Genomic DNA, 18,528 nt, shown 5'->3' with positions numbered 1-18,528 from the left:
GAGAGAGCTTTTCAGGTTTCTTAACTTTCACTTTTTTCTAGGAAATATATTTGATAATTGGGAGGACACATCACTTCTGAAGTAAATCAATTTTAAAAGCATATTGCTTTTCACTGTGCTTAAGTATGCAGTGTGGTACATTTCTGCCCTGCTCGATCTCCTGTTGCTTTGACTATTACTCTGGTTTTCTGTTGCTGTGGTCCATTTGCGCCCACATTTTGGTTTGTGGCCCCAGTGCCGTGTTGCCTTTGTTGCCCACACATGTGCTGACAGGGACAGTGTGTCCACCTCCATCAGTCACAGGTGGTTCGTCTCTCAAGTTCCATGACTATATGCAACCTTGGACCCAAACAGATTTTAGGCTCTTCTGCGTACTCTGGGATTGAGGACAAGTTAAACCTTACTTGGCATTTTAACGCTTGCTCTTTCTCGTCTGTTTCTGCCTTGCACCCACCTAGAGCTGTGACCTGGATCAGCAGAGCATCGTTCATGTCGTGCTGAGACCCTGGCGCAAAGGCCAAGAAAAGGAGGCCACTGGACAGGACAGCCCAAGAAACGCCGTGGAGGGCTCAGAGAAAGAGCCTGAGAGCTTGACGCGCGTGGACCTCAGCAGCTCCGTCCTCCCGGCCCACTCGGTGGGTCTGGCTGTGATCCTGAACAGCGACTATGAGGGGACCCTGCCAACTGGAAGGCCAGGTAATTGTGCAGACTTTGTCTACTCCAGTAGAGCGCTTTGTGCAGCAGGCCTCTGCAGGGAAGGCCCTCAGTGTGTACATATTCAGTTCACGGTAAGTTCTAGATGCCTAGAAGGAGGCATCATTAGAAGGATGGCGCTTGGCTATAAAATTTGAGGTGAATGCATTTAATAAGTGCAATGGAACAGGGCTTTCAGATTAAGAATGAAGGGAAGGGGGGTGCCTGGGTGGCTCAGTCGTTAAGCGTCTGCCTTCGGCTCAGGTCATGGTCCCAGGGTCCTGGGATCGAGCCCCGCATTGGGATCCCTGCTCAGCAGGAAGCCTGCTTCTCCCTCCTCCACTCCCCCTGCTTGTGTTCCCTCTCTCGCTGTGTCTCTCTCTGTCAAATAAATAAATAAAATCTTTAAAAAAAAAAAAAAAAGAATGAAGGGAAGGGATGGAGTAGATGTCAGGACATGATAATAGTGTTTTGTTTTATTTATTTATTTATTTATTTATTTATTTATTTATTTATTTATTTTGAGGAAGTAGGGGTGCTTGGGATGTGAGGCTTTGCGCTAGAGTCAAAATATATGATTAAGATACATATATGTCCCTCTCAGCTTTTGCCTTTCTTTTCTGTTTCTTATTTTCTTAAAACACATTTTGGTTTATTATGTTTCTGATGATGTGGGGAAATTTTAAAAAGCAGAAGGAGAGGGGCGCCTGGGTGGCTCCGTCGGTTGGGCGTCTGCCTTCGGCTCGGGTCGTGATCCCAGGGTCCTGGGATTGAGCCCCACATCGGGCTCCCTGCTCATCGGGGAGCCTGCTTCTCCCTCTCCTACTCCCTCCTGCTTGTGTTCCCTCTCTCGCTGTGTCTCTCTCTGTCAAATAAATAAAATCTTTAAAAAAAAAAAAAAGCAGAAGGAGAACTTTAGAGGCAATTTTAGTCATTTGCAGGTGTGAAAGGTTCTTCCTTCTCTCCACGGTACAATGCATTTCAAAACTGCTTTTATTTAGCAAGGATGGCAGTTCCTTTGCTATTTTGCCAATATTAATGTGTCTCCGTTTGTCTTTTATTTTCCAATTGAAAGAGTCAAAGGTATAACAGGATTATTTTTGACTGTGTATGACGGGAAACACAAAATAATAGCAATGACTTTATAAAGTATAAGTGAATTTCTGTCTTACATACTGTAAATGAGAATATAGGCAGTTCTAGGCTGTTGTGGCTTTCACAGTGTCTGAGAGTTTGGGAACCTGCCAGATGGAGGCCTAAAACAATATGAAATATCCCTTGCTAATTTCACTAAGTAAAATTTAATAAAGTTTAAAAAATCATAGATGAGATTACAAAAAGAAACAATTTCCAAGGACAAGCGGAAAAGTAGAACCATACAGTTGTTTTTAGATAGAGGAATGGACAAACTTGGAATTTAAGTGCATGAGCTGATATTCTGGTAGTCTTGAGGAGGTTGTGGAGGGGAGGAAGTCTGTCCCTTACATGCACTGAGCACTTAGGAAACTGGAAAAAAAAAGGTGAGAAATTGGAAAAAAATGCAATACATGGGGGAAAATGAGATCCTGCAGTACCTATGTGATCCAGAATGGGAAGTTAATTTAAATATTGGACTCAGATTTATGGTGCATCTGATGTTTCAAGCAGAGCATATATAAAAGCATTCCTAGAGAACATTCAGGTAGCACGCCATCCACATCTCCAGAGGGAACCACGCCCTATTCAAGGGGCACTCATCATCAAACATTACAATTCAAACAAAGGGCTATTCTGTTGTGAGTAGAAGTAAGCGTATACCATATACTGGAAGATTGGGTTCCCCTGAAACTTGAGAAAATAAAATAACAATTTGAAGCAGAACACAAAACAAATACATTTTATGTTAATTAAAGCATAAAAGAAAGAATTGAAACCTAAAACAGAAAACAAGTATATTAGAAGAAGAGCTATTCAATAGAATATAATTTTAGCTATTGGAATAAAAAAAAAGGCTCAGTGGATGGGTTAAAACAGCAAGCTTGTCAGTGCCAAAGATAAAATTTGTGAACTGGAAGATAGATGTGGGAAATTGTCCATAATGTGGTACAGGTTAAAATGTAAACCAATGGTTTTAAGAGACTAGGAGTTTGGCCACTCTGGAAAACAGTGTGGAGGTTCCTCAAAAAGTTGAAAATAGAGCTACCGTACGACCCAGCAATTGCATTACTGGGTGTTTACCCCAAAGATACAAATGTAGGGATCCGAAGGGGCACATGAACCCCAATGTTTATAGCAGCAGTGTCCCCAATAGCCAAACTATGGAAAGAGCCTTGATGTCCATCAACAGATGAATGGATAAAGAAGATGTGGTATATATATACAATGGAATATTATGCAGCCATCAAAAAGAGGAAATCTTGCCATTTGCAATGACGTGGATGGAACTAGAGGGTATTATGCTAAGTGAAATAAGTCAATCAGAGGAAGACAAGTATCATATGATCTCACTGATATGAGGAATTTGAGAAACAAGACAGAGGATCATAGGGGAAGGGAGGGAAAAATGAAACAAGACAAAACCAGAGAGGGAGACAAACCCTAAGAGACTCTTAATCTCAGGAAACAAACTGAGGGTTGCTGGAGTGGAAGGGGGTGGGAGGGATGGGGTGGCTGGTGATGGACATTGGGGAGTACATACATACATAGTACATACTATGGTGAGCACTGTGAATTGTGTAAGACTGATGAATCACAGACCTGTACCCCTGAAACAAATAATACATTGTATGTTAATAAAAAAATTAAAAAAAAGAGAGACTAGGAGTTTGGAAGAGATGGCCAAACATATTTCTGATAGGAGTTTCATTATAGGAGAATACAGAATAGAAGAGAGACCGTTTTCTAAGAGAATACTGAGAATTTTCCAGGATGGATAAATCCTCTAATTCAAGAGTACATAGTCCCAACTGTGATAAAACAAAACAAAACAAAACAAAACAAAACAAAGCAACACACAATTGGTCTTAATCAAGATAAGTAAAAATAAATTCACTTTATTTTTATTTATTTATTTATTTTTATTTTTTAAAGATTTTATTTATTTATTTGAGAGAGAGAGAGAGAGAGAGACAGCGAGAGAGGGAACACAAGCAGGGGGGAGAGGGAGAAGCAGGCTTCCCGCGGAGCAGGGAGCCCGATGCATGGCTCGATCCCAGGACCCTGAGATCATGACCTGAGCCGAAGGCAGACGCTTAACGACTGAGCCACCCAGGCGCCCCAATAAATTCACTTTATAAAGAAAGTAAAAGACCACATCAAATGAAGAAAAGAGATTAGTTATAATGGAACAGTAATTTGAATGGATCCTGGCAGGAATAATAGAAGAAAAACGGTATTGGAGTAATGTCAAATGACTGAGGGATACACCTATTAACTTAGCGTTCTAAACCCAACATACCTAACAAAAATATTGCTCAAGAGAGGGAAATAAACACACTTCCAGACACACACTGGGAGTATTTTTGCTCAGTCTGAAAGAACTGATGAAGTTCTCACAACAGGGAGGAGTGGGTTTGATCCCAGGGTGACAAAATGGGATATGAGAGATGATGCTCAGAAAATACAAGGGTGAATATGGATCAGTCTAAATGAACACTGGTGTAAAAAATAATATTGATTTGTTTGATGCGTACAGAAATAGGAGGGACTATAGTAGATAAAATGACATTTAGTAGAAAACAGTATCAGTTAACTTGGAAATATGTTCAAAGTGTCATTGCTGATTACAAAATAATTAGTATTATAGCAGTCTTGTATCACTGCAGCCTACTTGATGGGCCAATATTTAGAAGTCTAACAATACCCAGCATTGGTTAGGATCTAACGGGCAAAAGTGCGGGCAAAAAGTGCATTCATACATGATGGTGAGAATGTCAGTTGATTCAGCCACCAGAGAGAGCTTCATAATAATTAATTCACAGCTTCATAATAATTAATGAAATTCCTGATATGCATATTCTGGAACTCAGACTACATGAAGAGACATCTAAAGAGATGACCATAATAAGACCATTGGAGTTTGTGAAAAGATAGAAATGACATAGCTGTCTTTAAATAGCAGAATGGATAAATAATCAGTGTTTTATTCTTATAATGGGTTGTAAATTGCAAAGGAATGTTCAGTAAGATACAGTTTATGCAAAATTTCAAAACATAAAGTTCAAAACAATTATATTTATTGTTTATGGTACAATAACCATTTAATATATTTTGTCTAAACAGGATATATTTGAGAGTTAAAATTTACAATAAATAAAGTTAAGTTTTATATACCATTGAAATATTTACTTATGGATCAGCAAATTGGATTCATTATTTTAGTAATGACATAAACTCATTCTTCAAAAGGATTTAAATTTTTTTTCAAAAGTTAAAAAAATCATGTTCTTTAGAGCAAAATCAAGCCTTTATGTTTATCATCTGAACATTTATAATATTAGCAGAATAATTATCCTTTGTACTTATTCACACATTTTAATCAGTTTCTTGATGTATCTGACTCTGCCGTCTTTGTCAGTGGTATTTACCTGAAGATTAAAAACAAATCTTATTGTTTTATTTTATTGTAAAATAGCCTTTAGTCATCTTCAGCTTTATTATATGATGAATAATTTTGGAATTATTGTCGCCTTCAAATGATTGTCTCTCTAGACCATAATACTTTAGTTAAGAAAACATTATTTTACTGTAGGAATTGAGAGAGATACTAGTAGGCTCTCAGAAAATTCTGCTAAATGTTTAATATTTACTTCATATTTTTAATTGAACTGTATAATTCTTTCAATCCAAACAAGAGATTAAATAAACTCTTACAAATGTACATGATGTGGTAAATGACACCACCACCATAGCTGGTGCCTTCAGATTACTATATGCCCCATGATGAGACTTTAGTTCTCACGTAGATCTCAGTTACATCTGACCTCTCTCTGATCATCCTGTTCTCATTAACCCACTGACTGTTCACTGTGTGTATTTTGCAGGGCTGGGGAATGGCCATGGTACCACTTGAGGGTGCACCAGATGGCTGGCAGGGGTGGCATCCTTATGTGCTTCTGCCATCCCCCACCCCCAGACTAGGAATGAGCTCTCCTGGAACCCTGCTTGTTGTGTGAGAGGATGTGCTAATTACGTAGAATCTGGAAAGGATAGGCAAAGGAGAGATGGGTTATCCCAGGTCAACTTTAAGACTTAACTCTATGTTAAACTTAAAATTGAACTACGAAGAGTCATCCCTTCATCTTCAGATCTGGGAAGAATCATCTCCTTTTTAATCATCTCCTTATACCTTCTACTACTCTCAATTATGTATTTCAGTTCCTCTGCATATACTTCTCATTGAGGACAGGATATCTGTCCAGTTTATTATAGTTTCCCCCCAAATGTCCTAGAAGAGTGATGATAAATGTTTACTAAATTACTTAAAATTGTAAATCTAGTAAGCCATTCATCATAATTTCTGTGTATTTAACTTTTAGAACCAGTGCTTTCTTTAAAATTATTTGACTTCACCTCTTAAAATATCTTGGCAATTTCAGTGTTCAAATGAATGCAGTACCTTGATTGGGATTAATTGGAATGACTGTGGGCAGTGTACCTATATGATTATTTTTCTTTACTAAAAATGACAGTTTAGAATTTCTAGAACAGTGATTCACTCCAGTGTGCAGAAGAACCATCTGTGGATGCTCATTCCATGCTTATTAATTCAGTTGGGTGGGGGTAGAGGCCCAGAAATCCTGGTGCTGACTGCACTCTGAGAAACTATGCCCTGCAGCAAGGATTTGCCAACCTTATGACTGTGGGTCCTGCCTAGTGTCCTCAACTATGTGGAGGAAGGAGGCAGGTCAGGGCAAGAGAGGTGGACAAACCAAGTCAACCCATGGCAGCCAGAGCAGTCTCATATTTACTAGTTTTCCATATGACTCATCTATAACATGTTTCATTTTGGAAAAGAAAATCCCTGGTTACAAAGTGTTTGAAAAGCTGTGCCTCAAAGAAAGAAATCGAAAAGAATTAAATCTAGTTTCTTCATGTTTCTAGGGTGTTCACATTAGACAAGGAAGAATTTAGTGCTGAACCCAGGAGGGCTCTAAAGAGCGAATAGGTAGGCTGTAGCCACACAAGCAGCTGAAACAAATCAGAACTTCTGAAACCCTGGAAGGTGTTTTTTGGGGTGTTTATAGATGGCAAAAGATAACTGATTAACATGAGAGACCAATGTCATGATCTACATTAATAACCAATTACATGATTTTTACTTGGAGTCTAGGACATGTTATATATCCTTATATATTTATAAGAGGAGGTCAAAGAACTCAAATGAGTCATTTAAGTACCCCTTAGAGCAGTGATTCTCAAGCTGTAGGGTGCATCAATGTCATGTGAGGGCTGGACCCAGCCCAGTCAGCTTGGGGTAAGGGCTGAGAATCCACATTTCTTTGCACTCCGGGTCATGCTGAAAGTGTGATTCCAGCAGCCATGCTTGGAGTAGCACTATCCTAAATAAGAAATTGTATTGTTTAAAATACTGTGAATGTATAAAATACATTATTTTATAAACGTTTGAATAAGAACATTGAGTAAGCTACTCCTGAGCTCCAAGGAACCCATGCATGAACTAAGTTATTATGTTATGTCTTCATTTCCTTAATGAGGTACCATTCATCAACTCCTGACAATCAGATTATATGAAGTTATTGGGCCTAGAAAAAAGAATATTCTCTAATATTTGTCATACAGTTAATTAACTACATAAACAAAAAGTCAGCGAATCCCCACTCTGTGCCAGGCATAATTCTGGCTGCTGGGATTTAGCAGAAAATAAAACCAGAAAAAATGCCTACCTGAATGAATCTCATTCTACTTGGGGAGCATCTAATAAGCAAAGAAACATATGACTAGTAAGTATATGTCCTCTGGTGAAAAATTAAGCAGAGTAAAGGGATTCTCTTTTGTATAAGGTACTAAGAAGGGGTTCTCTTTTGTTGGAAGGGGTTCTCTTTTGTACAAGGTACTAAGAAAGCCTTTCTGATGAAATGACATTTCAGGAGAGCATCCATTGAGGGATTTCATGCAGAGAGAGAGCCAAGTATAGATCCAAGGCAGGACATGCTTGGAATGCAAGGACGCCAGCATGGCTGGTCAGGGAGAGGGTGTGAAACAGTAGGAGGAAGGGAAGTCTTGAGCGATCAAGATGGGAGCACTGGGTGTTACATGCAACTGATGAATCACTGAACACTACATCTGAAACAAATGATGTACTATATGTTGACTAATTGAATTTAAATAAATTTAAAAAAAGATGGGGTAAGTTGCATAGGGTGTTGTAGACCTTAAGTGTTACCCTGGTGAGAAGGGACCCACTGGAAGAGTTTTGAGCAATGCAGTAGAGTGATCTGACAGGGAATTGGCTAAGTCAGCTGCTTTTGAATCATAGAAATACTCAAATGCCTATAACAGCAGGAACTAGTGGTAATAATAATGGTCAACAACTATGAGTGCTTGTTGTGAACCTGGCACTACACTAAGAACTGCTTCCATGAATGGCTTGTTTAGTTCTTTAGAAGCCCCATCAAGTAGACAACGTTATTATCCTCATTAGAGATAGGAAATAGCATCAGGCTATTTGAGGAACTGATCCAGATAAGGCAAGATTTTACCAAGGACTGTCAAACTCCAAAGCTTGTGTTCGAAGTATCCACTAGCCTGTAGTCCTCAGAATATAGGTATCAGGATGAAAGAATGAGTTTCTACATTTCTTCTAAGTATTTTGGTTATAAACAGTAGACACAGTCTGACAATAGGTCGTTTTGAAGAATCGTGTTGTTAATTTTAGTCAAGTAGTCAAATTTTAAAAATCAATTTTTATATCACATGGTGTATTATTTTTTTCTTTATAAAAATAAAACTTTTGTTAATTTTATCTAGTTCTTTCAAGTCTTTTTCCTCAGCTTACTAAGAAAACATTTTATTAGTAATGAATGTTTTACTATAAAATAAGCATATATATTCTTAGTAAATGAAGGAGACTACTTGATGAAATGTTACATGCTGGAATGAATTATTGAAAAGTAACTCAATGACCATTTATAGAAAAAAGTTAAAAGATAGACAAATATGAAAAAAAAGACTTAAAAATTCATGGCCTCCACCACTCCTTTCCAACATTGTACTGGAAGGTCTATCTAATGCAATAAGATAAGAAAAGGAAATAAAAGGTATACCAGTTGGGAAGAAGACATAAAACTGTCTTTGTTTACAGATGACATGATTGTCTATGTTGAAAATTTTTAAGAATCAAAAAACAAGCAGCTTCTGGAACTAATATTAAGGTTGCAGGATACAAAATTAATATACAGAAGTTAATTGGGGTGCCTGGGTAGCTCAGTTGGTTAAGCGTCTGACTCTTGGTTTCTGCTCGGATCATGATCTCAGGGTCCTGGGTTTGTATCAGGCTCTGTGCTCAGCAGGGAGTCTGCTTGAGGATTCTCTTCCTCTCCCTCTGCCCTTCCTCCTGCTCATGTGCTCTCTCTCTCTCTAAAATAAAATATATATTTTTATTCATAAAAATAAATAATACATATTATATATTAAAATATAAATAAAATAAACATATTTATTTATAAAAATAAATATTTTTAAATTATATATATATATTGCTTTCCTATAAACTAGCAATGAACAAGTAGAATTTGAAATTAAAAACACAATAACATTTACATTAGCACACCTCAAAATGAAATACCTAGATGTAAACCTAAGAAAAATATGTACAGGATCTATAATGAGAAAAATACACAACTCTTTTGAAAGAAATCAAGAATTGAAAAATGGAGAGACATTTCATGGTCATGGACAAGAAGACAATATTGTCAAGATGTCAGCTTCCCAACTTGATCTGCACAATTCCAATCAAAATCCCAGGAGGCTATTTTGTGGGTATTGATAAATTGAGTCTAAAGTTTATATGGAGAGGCCAGAATAGCCAACACAATATTGAAGGAGAAGAACAAAGTCAGAGGATTAATGCTACCTAATGTTATGACATACTATAAAGCTATAATAATCAAGACAGTATAGTGTGGGTGGGAGAATAGACAAATAGATCAAGGAAAAAAATAGAGATCCTGGACATAGACCCACATAAATGTGGTCAGCAGATCTTTGAAAAATGAGAAAAGGCAATATGGTGGAAAACAGATAGTCCTTTAAATAACTATGGCGTGAGAATAAGTGGAAATCCATGTCAAAAAAAAAAAATCTAGGCACAGATCTTACACTTTTCACAAAAATTAACTGAAAATGGATCATAGACCTAAGTATTAACACAAAAGTATAAAACTAGAATATAGCATGGGAGAAAACCTAGGTGACCTTGAGTATAGTGATGACTGTTTAGATACAACACCAAAGGCATGATCTTTGAAATAAATAAATGATAAGCTGAACTTCATTAAAATGGACAATTTCCCCTCTGTGAAAGACAGCGTCAAGAGAATAAGAAGGAAAGCCACAGACAGAGAAAATATTTGCCAAAGTCACATTTGATAAAGGACTATTCTCCAAAATATACAAAAAATTCTTAAAATCCAACAATAAAATGAAGAAACCAATTAAAAATTAGGCAAAAGACATGAACAGACACCTCACCAAAGAATTTACACAGATGGCAAATAAGCATATGAAAAGATGTTCACTATTATATGCCATTAGGATATTACAAATTGAAACAATGAGATACCATTACACACTTATTAGAATAGCCCAAATCCAAAACTCTGACAACACCAATTTTTTTTTTAAAGATTTTATTTATTTATTCATGAGAGACAGAGAGAGAGAGAGAGAGGCAGAGGGAGAAGCAGGCTCCCATGGAGCAGGGAGCCCGATGCGGGACTCGATCCCAGGACCCTGGGATCATGACCTGAGCCGAAGGCAGACGCTTAACGACTGAGCCACCCAGGCTCCCTGACAACACCAAATTTTGACAAGGATGTGGAGCAATTACCAACTGTCATTCATTGCTGGTGGAAATGAAATGGTGCAGCTACTTTTGAAGGCAGTTTCTTACAAAATTAGACATACTCTTACCATACAACACTGCAAGTATACTCCTTACTGTTTACTCAACTGAGTCAAAAATGTATGTCTACACAATGAACCACACACAGATGTTATAGCAGCTTTATTTATAATTGCTAAACCATGGAAGCAACTATGGTCCTTCCATAAGTGAATAGATAAACTGTGGTCCATCCAGACAATAAACTACTGTTTAGTGCTAAAAAGAAATGAGCTATCCAGCCATGAAAAGACATGGGGGAAATTCAAGTGCATAATCCTAAGTGAAGGAAGGGGATCTGAGAATCCTACATACTGTATGATTCCAATTATATAACATTCTGGAAAAAAGGAAACTATGGGTACAGTGAAAAAATCAGTGCTTGTCAGGGGTTGGGGAGAGGGAAAGATGGATAGTCAGGACACAGGATTTTTTTAGGGACAGAGAAGCTATTCTGTTAATACTGTCATGGTGGATGCATGTCCTTATACATTTACCAAAACCCATGGAATATACAACACGGAGAGTGAACCCTAATGTGAACCACGGACTTCGAATGATAACGGTGTGTCAGTGTAGGATCACTATTACAACAAGTGCACTCCTCTGGTGTGGAGTGTTGGTAATGGAGCAATCTGTGTGTGTGTTGGGGAAGGGGGTCTATGGGAACTCAACCTAAAAGTGCTATAAGAAATTAAATCTAATGGGTTAGCCTGGTGATGGGTATTAAAGAGGGCACGTTCTGCATGGAGCACTGGGTGTTATGCACAAACAATGAATCATGGAACACTACATCAAAAACTAATGATGTAATGTATGGGGATTAACATAACAATAAAAAATTAAAAAAAAAACTGAAATTGCTGTTAAGGCTTGAACCCTGGATATATCCTGTAGATATATCTTGATCATTAGAGAAGATGTTCTTATCAGCATTTTTTGCCAGTGGTTCAAAGTAGTATAAGACAAAAATTATTTACAGGATTGGAAATTAGTTAACACCTGCCAAATACAAATCAGTCATGGAGGCCTACTAATGAAATAAAGTGATAAACTTCAGACTTAATTCTCAGTTTATCCAAAATTAAATCTAAAGTACTTGAAAATGTGTATTAGACATGCTAATGACTTGGAGCCAGAGGCTGTGAATTTCTTGGTGCTTTGGACAGCTTTAGGAGCATTCCTTGTGTAAACCTTCCCTGAAACAACAAAATTTTGGCAGTCATACTAGAGCAACTTAAAGTTGCTATCACAGGGAATTATTAAAAATAAAGTGATTTTGCCAAGACCTTATTTTTTTTCTCCAGCATAGTACATTTTTGCTATAATATGCTCTTTCAATATTATAAGTGAAAACATAGAAAATGATATTACACAGTAGTGGGAATTTTGCGAGCGTGACATATTTTTGGGTGGGTTTTTGAGGTGGGGGGAAATAGTCCTGTATTCTTTTCTAAGAAGTCTGAACGCTATTTTGAAAGCAGGATGAGTTGCTCCTTCCTGTTGATTGTGCGCTCCATATACTGCAGTGTGATTAGTTGTCCTGTTTTTGCTTCACTTTCACTTCCAAGGCGTGCTCATCCAGTGCAAGGAAGTCTCAATAGTTTGTACTTCCATTGCCTGGAACATGGGTGGCGGTAGATATATTGTCACACGGCCAGGAAGTTTTACTCAACATACAAAATATAGCCCTTACAGCTCTTTAACTGGTTTATCACACATGGTAGGTAAAACGGTGAATGATTGCATGTGGAGAGCAGGGCGCAATGTGCCACGGGGTGCACAGAGTACAAGCAACAGTTCTAACCCCGAGGAAGCCACAACTGGGTAAAGGGGTGGTTAGAGGTGACTAAGCAGTCCACACAGAGTAGTATAAGCCATCAAATAATTAGTTCCTGCACTTCTCATCAGTCTCCCTTCTGCGTACTTCTTTTTTATTGTTATCATTGTGGTAAAAAACATACAGCAGGAGCGATCTTAATCACTTCTAAGTGTACAGTTCAGTAGAGTTAAGTATATTCACATTGCTGTGCAACCAATCTCCAGAACTTTTCCATATTGCAAAACCGAAACTCTGCATGCCCTCGAAACCACTCTCCATTCCCTCCTCTCCCAGCCCCTGGCAACAAGCATTCTACTTTCTCTTTCTTATGCATTTGACTACTCCAGATACCTCGTATGAGTGAAACCATACTATAGTTATCTTTTTGTGACTGGCTTATGTCTTCAGGGCCTGTCCATGTTGTAGCATGGGCCGGAACTTCAGAGAATTTCTTATGTATAATAAACTGGCAACAGGTGATACAAAGGTTAATAAGACGACCCAGACCTTCGGGTAGCTCACAGTTAGAAGATGTACAGATACAATTGAGATAAAGTGAGTTGTGAAAAAATGGCAAAGCACTGCAGAGCTTTGGAGGATGGGGAGGCTAAGATAGGCATCCTCCGTGGGCTTTGAGAGACACAAATGACTTGTCTGGGGTTGGCAGGGGCTGGGGGTTTGGAGGAAGTGGTGAGGGGTTGGTCACACTCAGAGGTGCATGAATTTGAAGGTGATGATCATGGCTGGATCCTACAACAGGTTCAGAGGATTGATGACATCAGGAAGGTGGTTGAGGGGGAGAGGGGTCCTGTGGTAGAGCTCTGAACACCAAAACGTTCAGGGACCAAAATGGCCACGATAACTTTTTGTCACATCTCTCCTGTCTTGTGGTGTTTAAGAAAGTGTTCCCACATCTTGCATTTTCTTCCTTAAATACTTGGCAAGGGAGAAGAGTGATGTAGGCAGGTAGACCTAGAATGATGCCAGTGTGTCCTTCTCTGTGTGACAGAGAACACAGGGAGGAAAGCCCAGAAGCCGTGTGAGTGAGCAGAGCAGTTCCCTTCATCCGTGACTTGCTGGCTCAGTGGAGAGCGGGCTCCCCACTGGAAATGGGAAGACAAACCAAGGCTAGCCTTTCCACACGTGCTTTTGGTCCAGCCTCTTGTGGCACACAGGACTCTGTAAGAAGTGTTTTGTGGTTTGTGATCCTCTATCGTTAAAACATAAGCAGTTAAAAATGAACTGTAGGGGTAGTACGGTGAGCAGTGTCAGCGGGACTTGCCGGGGGCCTCAGATGTTTTCATTCTTCTGAAGTCACCTTTGCAGAGTAATGTTGGGATTAAAGGGGAAGGGAGAAGCAGCACTCTGGACCACATGAGGCTTATGTGAATGCGTGCTCTAAAGGCCCTACTGTGGGTAGCACGTGGGCATCCGTCCCCTAGGGGCCTACTGCCCCCAAAGTAAAGCATTTCCATTTTTTACTCTTTGAGTTCTGAGGTCTTTCGGAGGACACTGGACATGTGCCAAGATGGGAAGATTTGCACTTGACAGAAGAGTGGGAGCGAGGCAGGATATTTATAGCTGGTGAGGTCCGTCTTGGGAATCGCTGGAGCGTTCTAATTAATGCAGACTGTGCCAAAAGTGCTGGCAAGCTGCTGGATTCCATTTTCTTGATTTGTTAGAAGGAAGATAAAGAGAAATTACAAATTAAGTGGTAGAAATTGTCTGCCTATAATAAACTCTTTTAAAACATTCTAAATTTGTTCTGAATAAATAAAGACTAATGGAAATTTTGGGAATGTTTTATTGAAAGTGTTATTTTGGGGGCACCTAGGTGGCTCAGTCGTTAAGCGTCTGCCTTTGGCTCAGGTCATGATCCCAGGTTCCTGGGATCGAGCCCCGCATTGGGCTCCCTGTTCGGCGGGAAACCCGCTTCTCCCTCTCCCACTCCTCCTGCTTGTGGTCCCTCTCTCGCTGTCTCTATCAAATAAATAAATAAATAAAATCTTAAAAAAAAAAAAAAAGAAAGAAAGTGTTATTTTGTATGAACTGTAGCTTCTAAGGAATTTACACATAATTCAAGAATCTTTGTTCCACCTATGTAATGAAAATAGGAATTAGCAAAATGCCTGTTTTATAAAATAAATTGAAACCCTCATTATAAGTAAAAAAAAAACCTATCAGGACTTTGTTTTTAAGATGATTTTTCTAGGTAATTCCATAGAATCAGGCCCAAACTCCTGTACCTTCTAAATCTATTGAACTATAATTAATTATCCAAATGATGCCCCTGAAGCTCTATATATCTAAAAATTTCCTCCTCATTCCCCAGAGATGGAATTATATTGACTACCTTTGGTGGTAGAGGTGTGTTATAGCCCTCTGATTCTTTGAAAGTTGATCATCTATCTTCTCTGTGTATGATAATTAAACTAAGTAGAATATTCCATCAATGGAATTGTAATTAGAAGGGAATCAATTGTCCAATTGTTTGTCTAGTGGATTAAATAAAAATCTCTTGGGCCAGGCAATATGTTTTTTCATATTCCAAGTGGTTACCACAGTGCTTATTATATGGTAGGCACTTAATAAATGTTTGTAAACGTTTGCTGGGAAGTGCCATAGAGAAAGGTGACAGGCATTCTTTCTAGTCCTTGGGCTAGCATGTGACGTGTCTGTGACACAGATGCTAAGTTTAGTCGTGATGAGCGTGGGCTCTGGAGCCAGGCTGACTGAGCCACATCCCAGCTCTGCTTCTTACCGCTTCTGTGACCTTTGCTAGTTAACTTTCTGCTGCTCTGATGGTGGTCTGCCGAGCAGCAATATCATCGTCACTGAGGACTTTGTCAGAAATGCAGAGTCTTCGGCTCCATCAGAAGCAGTGTTTTTAAAAAGGTCCTCAGGCAAATAGTGCACAGTCAAGTATGAGAAGCACTGATTTCCATAAGGTATGCCTCAGTTTCCTCATTTACGATGCATGAATGATGAAATCACCTAGGTCATGTCGTTCATTCCAGCCAGTTCATGACCAGAGCTTAGAACCGGGCTTGGCATGTACTAAACATTAATAACTGTTGGCTCCTTTTGTTATCCCATCTCTTTCCAGCTCACATGATCAAAAGCCCTGATGTTGAGCCTGGGCTCTAAAATCAGTCCAAGTTTGTAGATTCGGAGCTACCTGACTTAAATCAGAAAAACACAGGAGCTTAGTCCCCATGACATACATCAGAGAATTCTGCTCACAAGACTGCCTTCTTTCTTCTTACTGTGGTTTTGGACTTGGGGGTTTTATTTCACTTCAATTAATTAATTAATTAGTTAATATTTAGTTTTGAATGTTGGTCACTACCACCATGTATTTAGACCAAGTTAGCATAAGTGGATATCCTAGGATAATGAAGAATGACATTGACAACAAAACCTCTTATGGCTATTTTCCTCAAATTCTACATTGTCATCACCTTCCAGCTATGAATCGTGTATGAGTTTTCTTTTCTCATATTCTATTAGGTAATGTACTCCTTCTGGAATATTTCATCAGAAAATAGGATTAATCTTTTAGTTTTCATGATCTGTGTTTAGTCATTGGGAACCACTTGGACAGGAGTAAGTTTCAATAAGGCAAAAAAAAAAAAAAAAAAAAAAGAGGAAGTTGTTTCTTTTTTTTTTTTCCCCCTATCAGGACTTGCTCAGAGGATCCTTTGGCTCCATATGGTATTTCGAAGGAGCAGACTAGCTGGGGCGTGATCACGCAAAGTGACCACAGAGGACGACCTTCCCAACCTGGCCCTGCCAACAGGTGACAGACAAGAGCACTTTAAGAATGGGTTACTGTTGAGCTTAGTGATGCAGACAGAGCTTCATTTTCGGTGAGCAAGAGGATGGCACATACAGGTTCAGATTAGATCACCTGGGCATGTGTTTTCAGAACAGAGTCATTAAACAGAGCAACAGGCTGGAAACTGAGTGCTGCCGATGTTTACATGAATCTAATGATGGATCTTTATATGGGTCTAAAAGTATCAACCCTTACATGAAAAAGATACGTGCACATCTTCATGATGTCCTACCTTTCAAAGAGAAGACACTTCACTAACCAGCTGACAAATGAAGGCAAACATTTTAATCAAGAGTGATGGCTTAGGCAAGTATGGTTTGCCATCCTTCACAGATTGCTACTGTTTGCCATGCAGTTTCTTTATTGTCACAAAGAATGTAAAGACACAGCTTTAGTGAGTGATACTTCTGCCTGAGTAATTATTTATAAAAGCTGCATGGTGCATGGGTTTCTGATGCAAGCATAATCGCTTTGATGATAAAGATCCAGCCAGAACTCACTGATTTCTAGCTGATGGCTATGAAGTCACCTCTCTTTAAAAAATTGTTGAATCATTTGATAATATTCTTTTACTACATTTACTCTTTCATGGTGACATCACTGAAATTTTCATGTTGTTTCAAATATTTGAAAAATAAATACAATCTTGGGGAGATATAGAGCAAGAGTAGTAGGAACTAGAATTTTTCCACAGGTGGTGAGGCAATATACTTTAAAATGACCATATAAGATTTTCTTTCATGAAAATGAGAAAGATTATGTCTATTAGTAAGTATTTTATGTTTTAATTAATACTACTACCATAGCTGCCATATTTCACATGTGTCAACTTATTCTGGTAAAATAGATCCACAGTTTTAAGTCCTTTGCTTAATCCATTCTCTTTATGTTAATAAGAAATATTATATCTCAATAAACTATAGCACATCTTCAATGATAGGACATACCAATAATTTAGGGCTGCTATATATGATCATACATTTGTATCACTTGCAACTTATTACATAGAAACAGATCAGAGCCTTATGTTATCTTTCATTAGTGAACAATCCAGAATTTTTCAGACTTGTTATTTTTTCCAGCATCTCTTTAAATTATTATTTCCATAGGTATCTTTTTGTTTTGGACTTTATGGCAAATAATTTTTCATGTTTGCGTGAAGAAAAACAAGTTTTCTCTTTTAACCTAGTTAATTTCAGAGGTTTATCATATACAGGAGGACTGTGAGCTCCAGAGGGGCTCACACAGGTTGTACAAGCCCCCTGGGGAAGTGAACTTCACGAGACCGGATTTCGTCTTGCTCTGGGCTGTCTGCACTATCTAACACAGTGCTTGGAGCATAGTAGATGCTTAATAAATATGTATTAAATTAATAAAAACGTCATTTATTCATTAATCCTTTGATGGCCCTTTGAGACTAGGAAATGTAATTCATTCACATCCATGATTCTAAGTTGTGGGAGAAGTTTAGATTCCTGAAGGAGCATCCAGCGTTTCTGTCAGAGACAAACAGATATCTTAATATCTTAATCATGGTAGTCAACATTGCAAGATACTCTGATTTCCAAATTCTACATAAACAAATAGTTACATCTATTGGTTGAGGCCTGGGAATCTATATTTTGATGGCTTCACAGGTGATTTTGATAAGCAGGCAGCGTTGGGACCTCTTGTGGTTTGGTGTTTCCTATCTCTGCCTATCACCCTGTCTTTCTCTCCCCGCCCCCACAACTCCTTTTCAGTTAGAGCATCTAGATCACTCCTCCAAGCTTATAAATTTATAGTAAATTTATGGCCACTCAAATTTTGGTCTCTTGACCCTGTGTCCCACTAAAAGAAGCCAGGAATCCCTGGAGAATGGCAGATTTAGACCTGGGATAGAAAAGATGTACAATGAACCCTGGACACCTATGGTGCTATCTTGTTTGAGAGCTTGTGTAGGTCATCAAAGATGAATGGATAGCATGAAAGACACGTGGGCTAGCATAGATGTATTATCCAAAGATGGAATAATCCAAGATAAAAAAGAGTATTAAGGGCACCTGGGTGGCTCAGTCGTTAAGCGTCTGCCTT

The 18,528-nt window shown here is 38.6% G+C and overlaps 1 protein-coding gene across 3 annotated transcripts in view; it reads left to right on the top strand.

Annotated features, from left to right (window-relative positions):
- The window catches only part of LOC118001946 (E3 ubiquitin-protein ligase parkin-like), a 1,266,913-nt gene that overhangs the window by 415,673 nt on the left and 832,712 nt on the right, over positions 1–18,528 (top strand). For all 3 annotated transcript variants that reach the window (XM_034992136.1, XM_034992135.1, XM_034992134.1), the window contains exon 3: positions 459–696. In XM_034992136.1, the coding sequence (XP_034848027.1) occupies positions 459–696 (238 nt within the window). The remainder of the gene's footprint in view (positions 1–458; positions 697–18,528) is intronic.

The sequence above is a fragment of the Mirounga leonina genome, unplaced genomic scaffold, assembly GCF_011800145.1.
Source record: "Mirounga leonina isolate KUSES-001 unplaced genomic scaffold, KU_Mleo_1.0 Mir_55, whole genome shotgun sequence".
Classification (NCBI taxonomy): Eukaryota; Metazoa; Chordata; class Mammalia; order Carnivora; family Phocidae; genus Mirounga; species Mirounga leonina.
The sequence above is the reverse complement of the archived record's forward strand: the minus strand, read 5'-3'. Positions and strand labels throughout refer to the sequence as shown.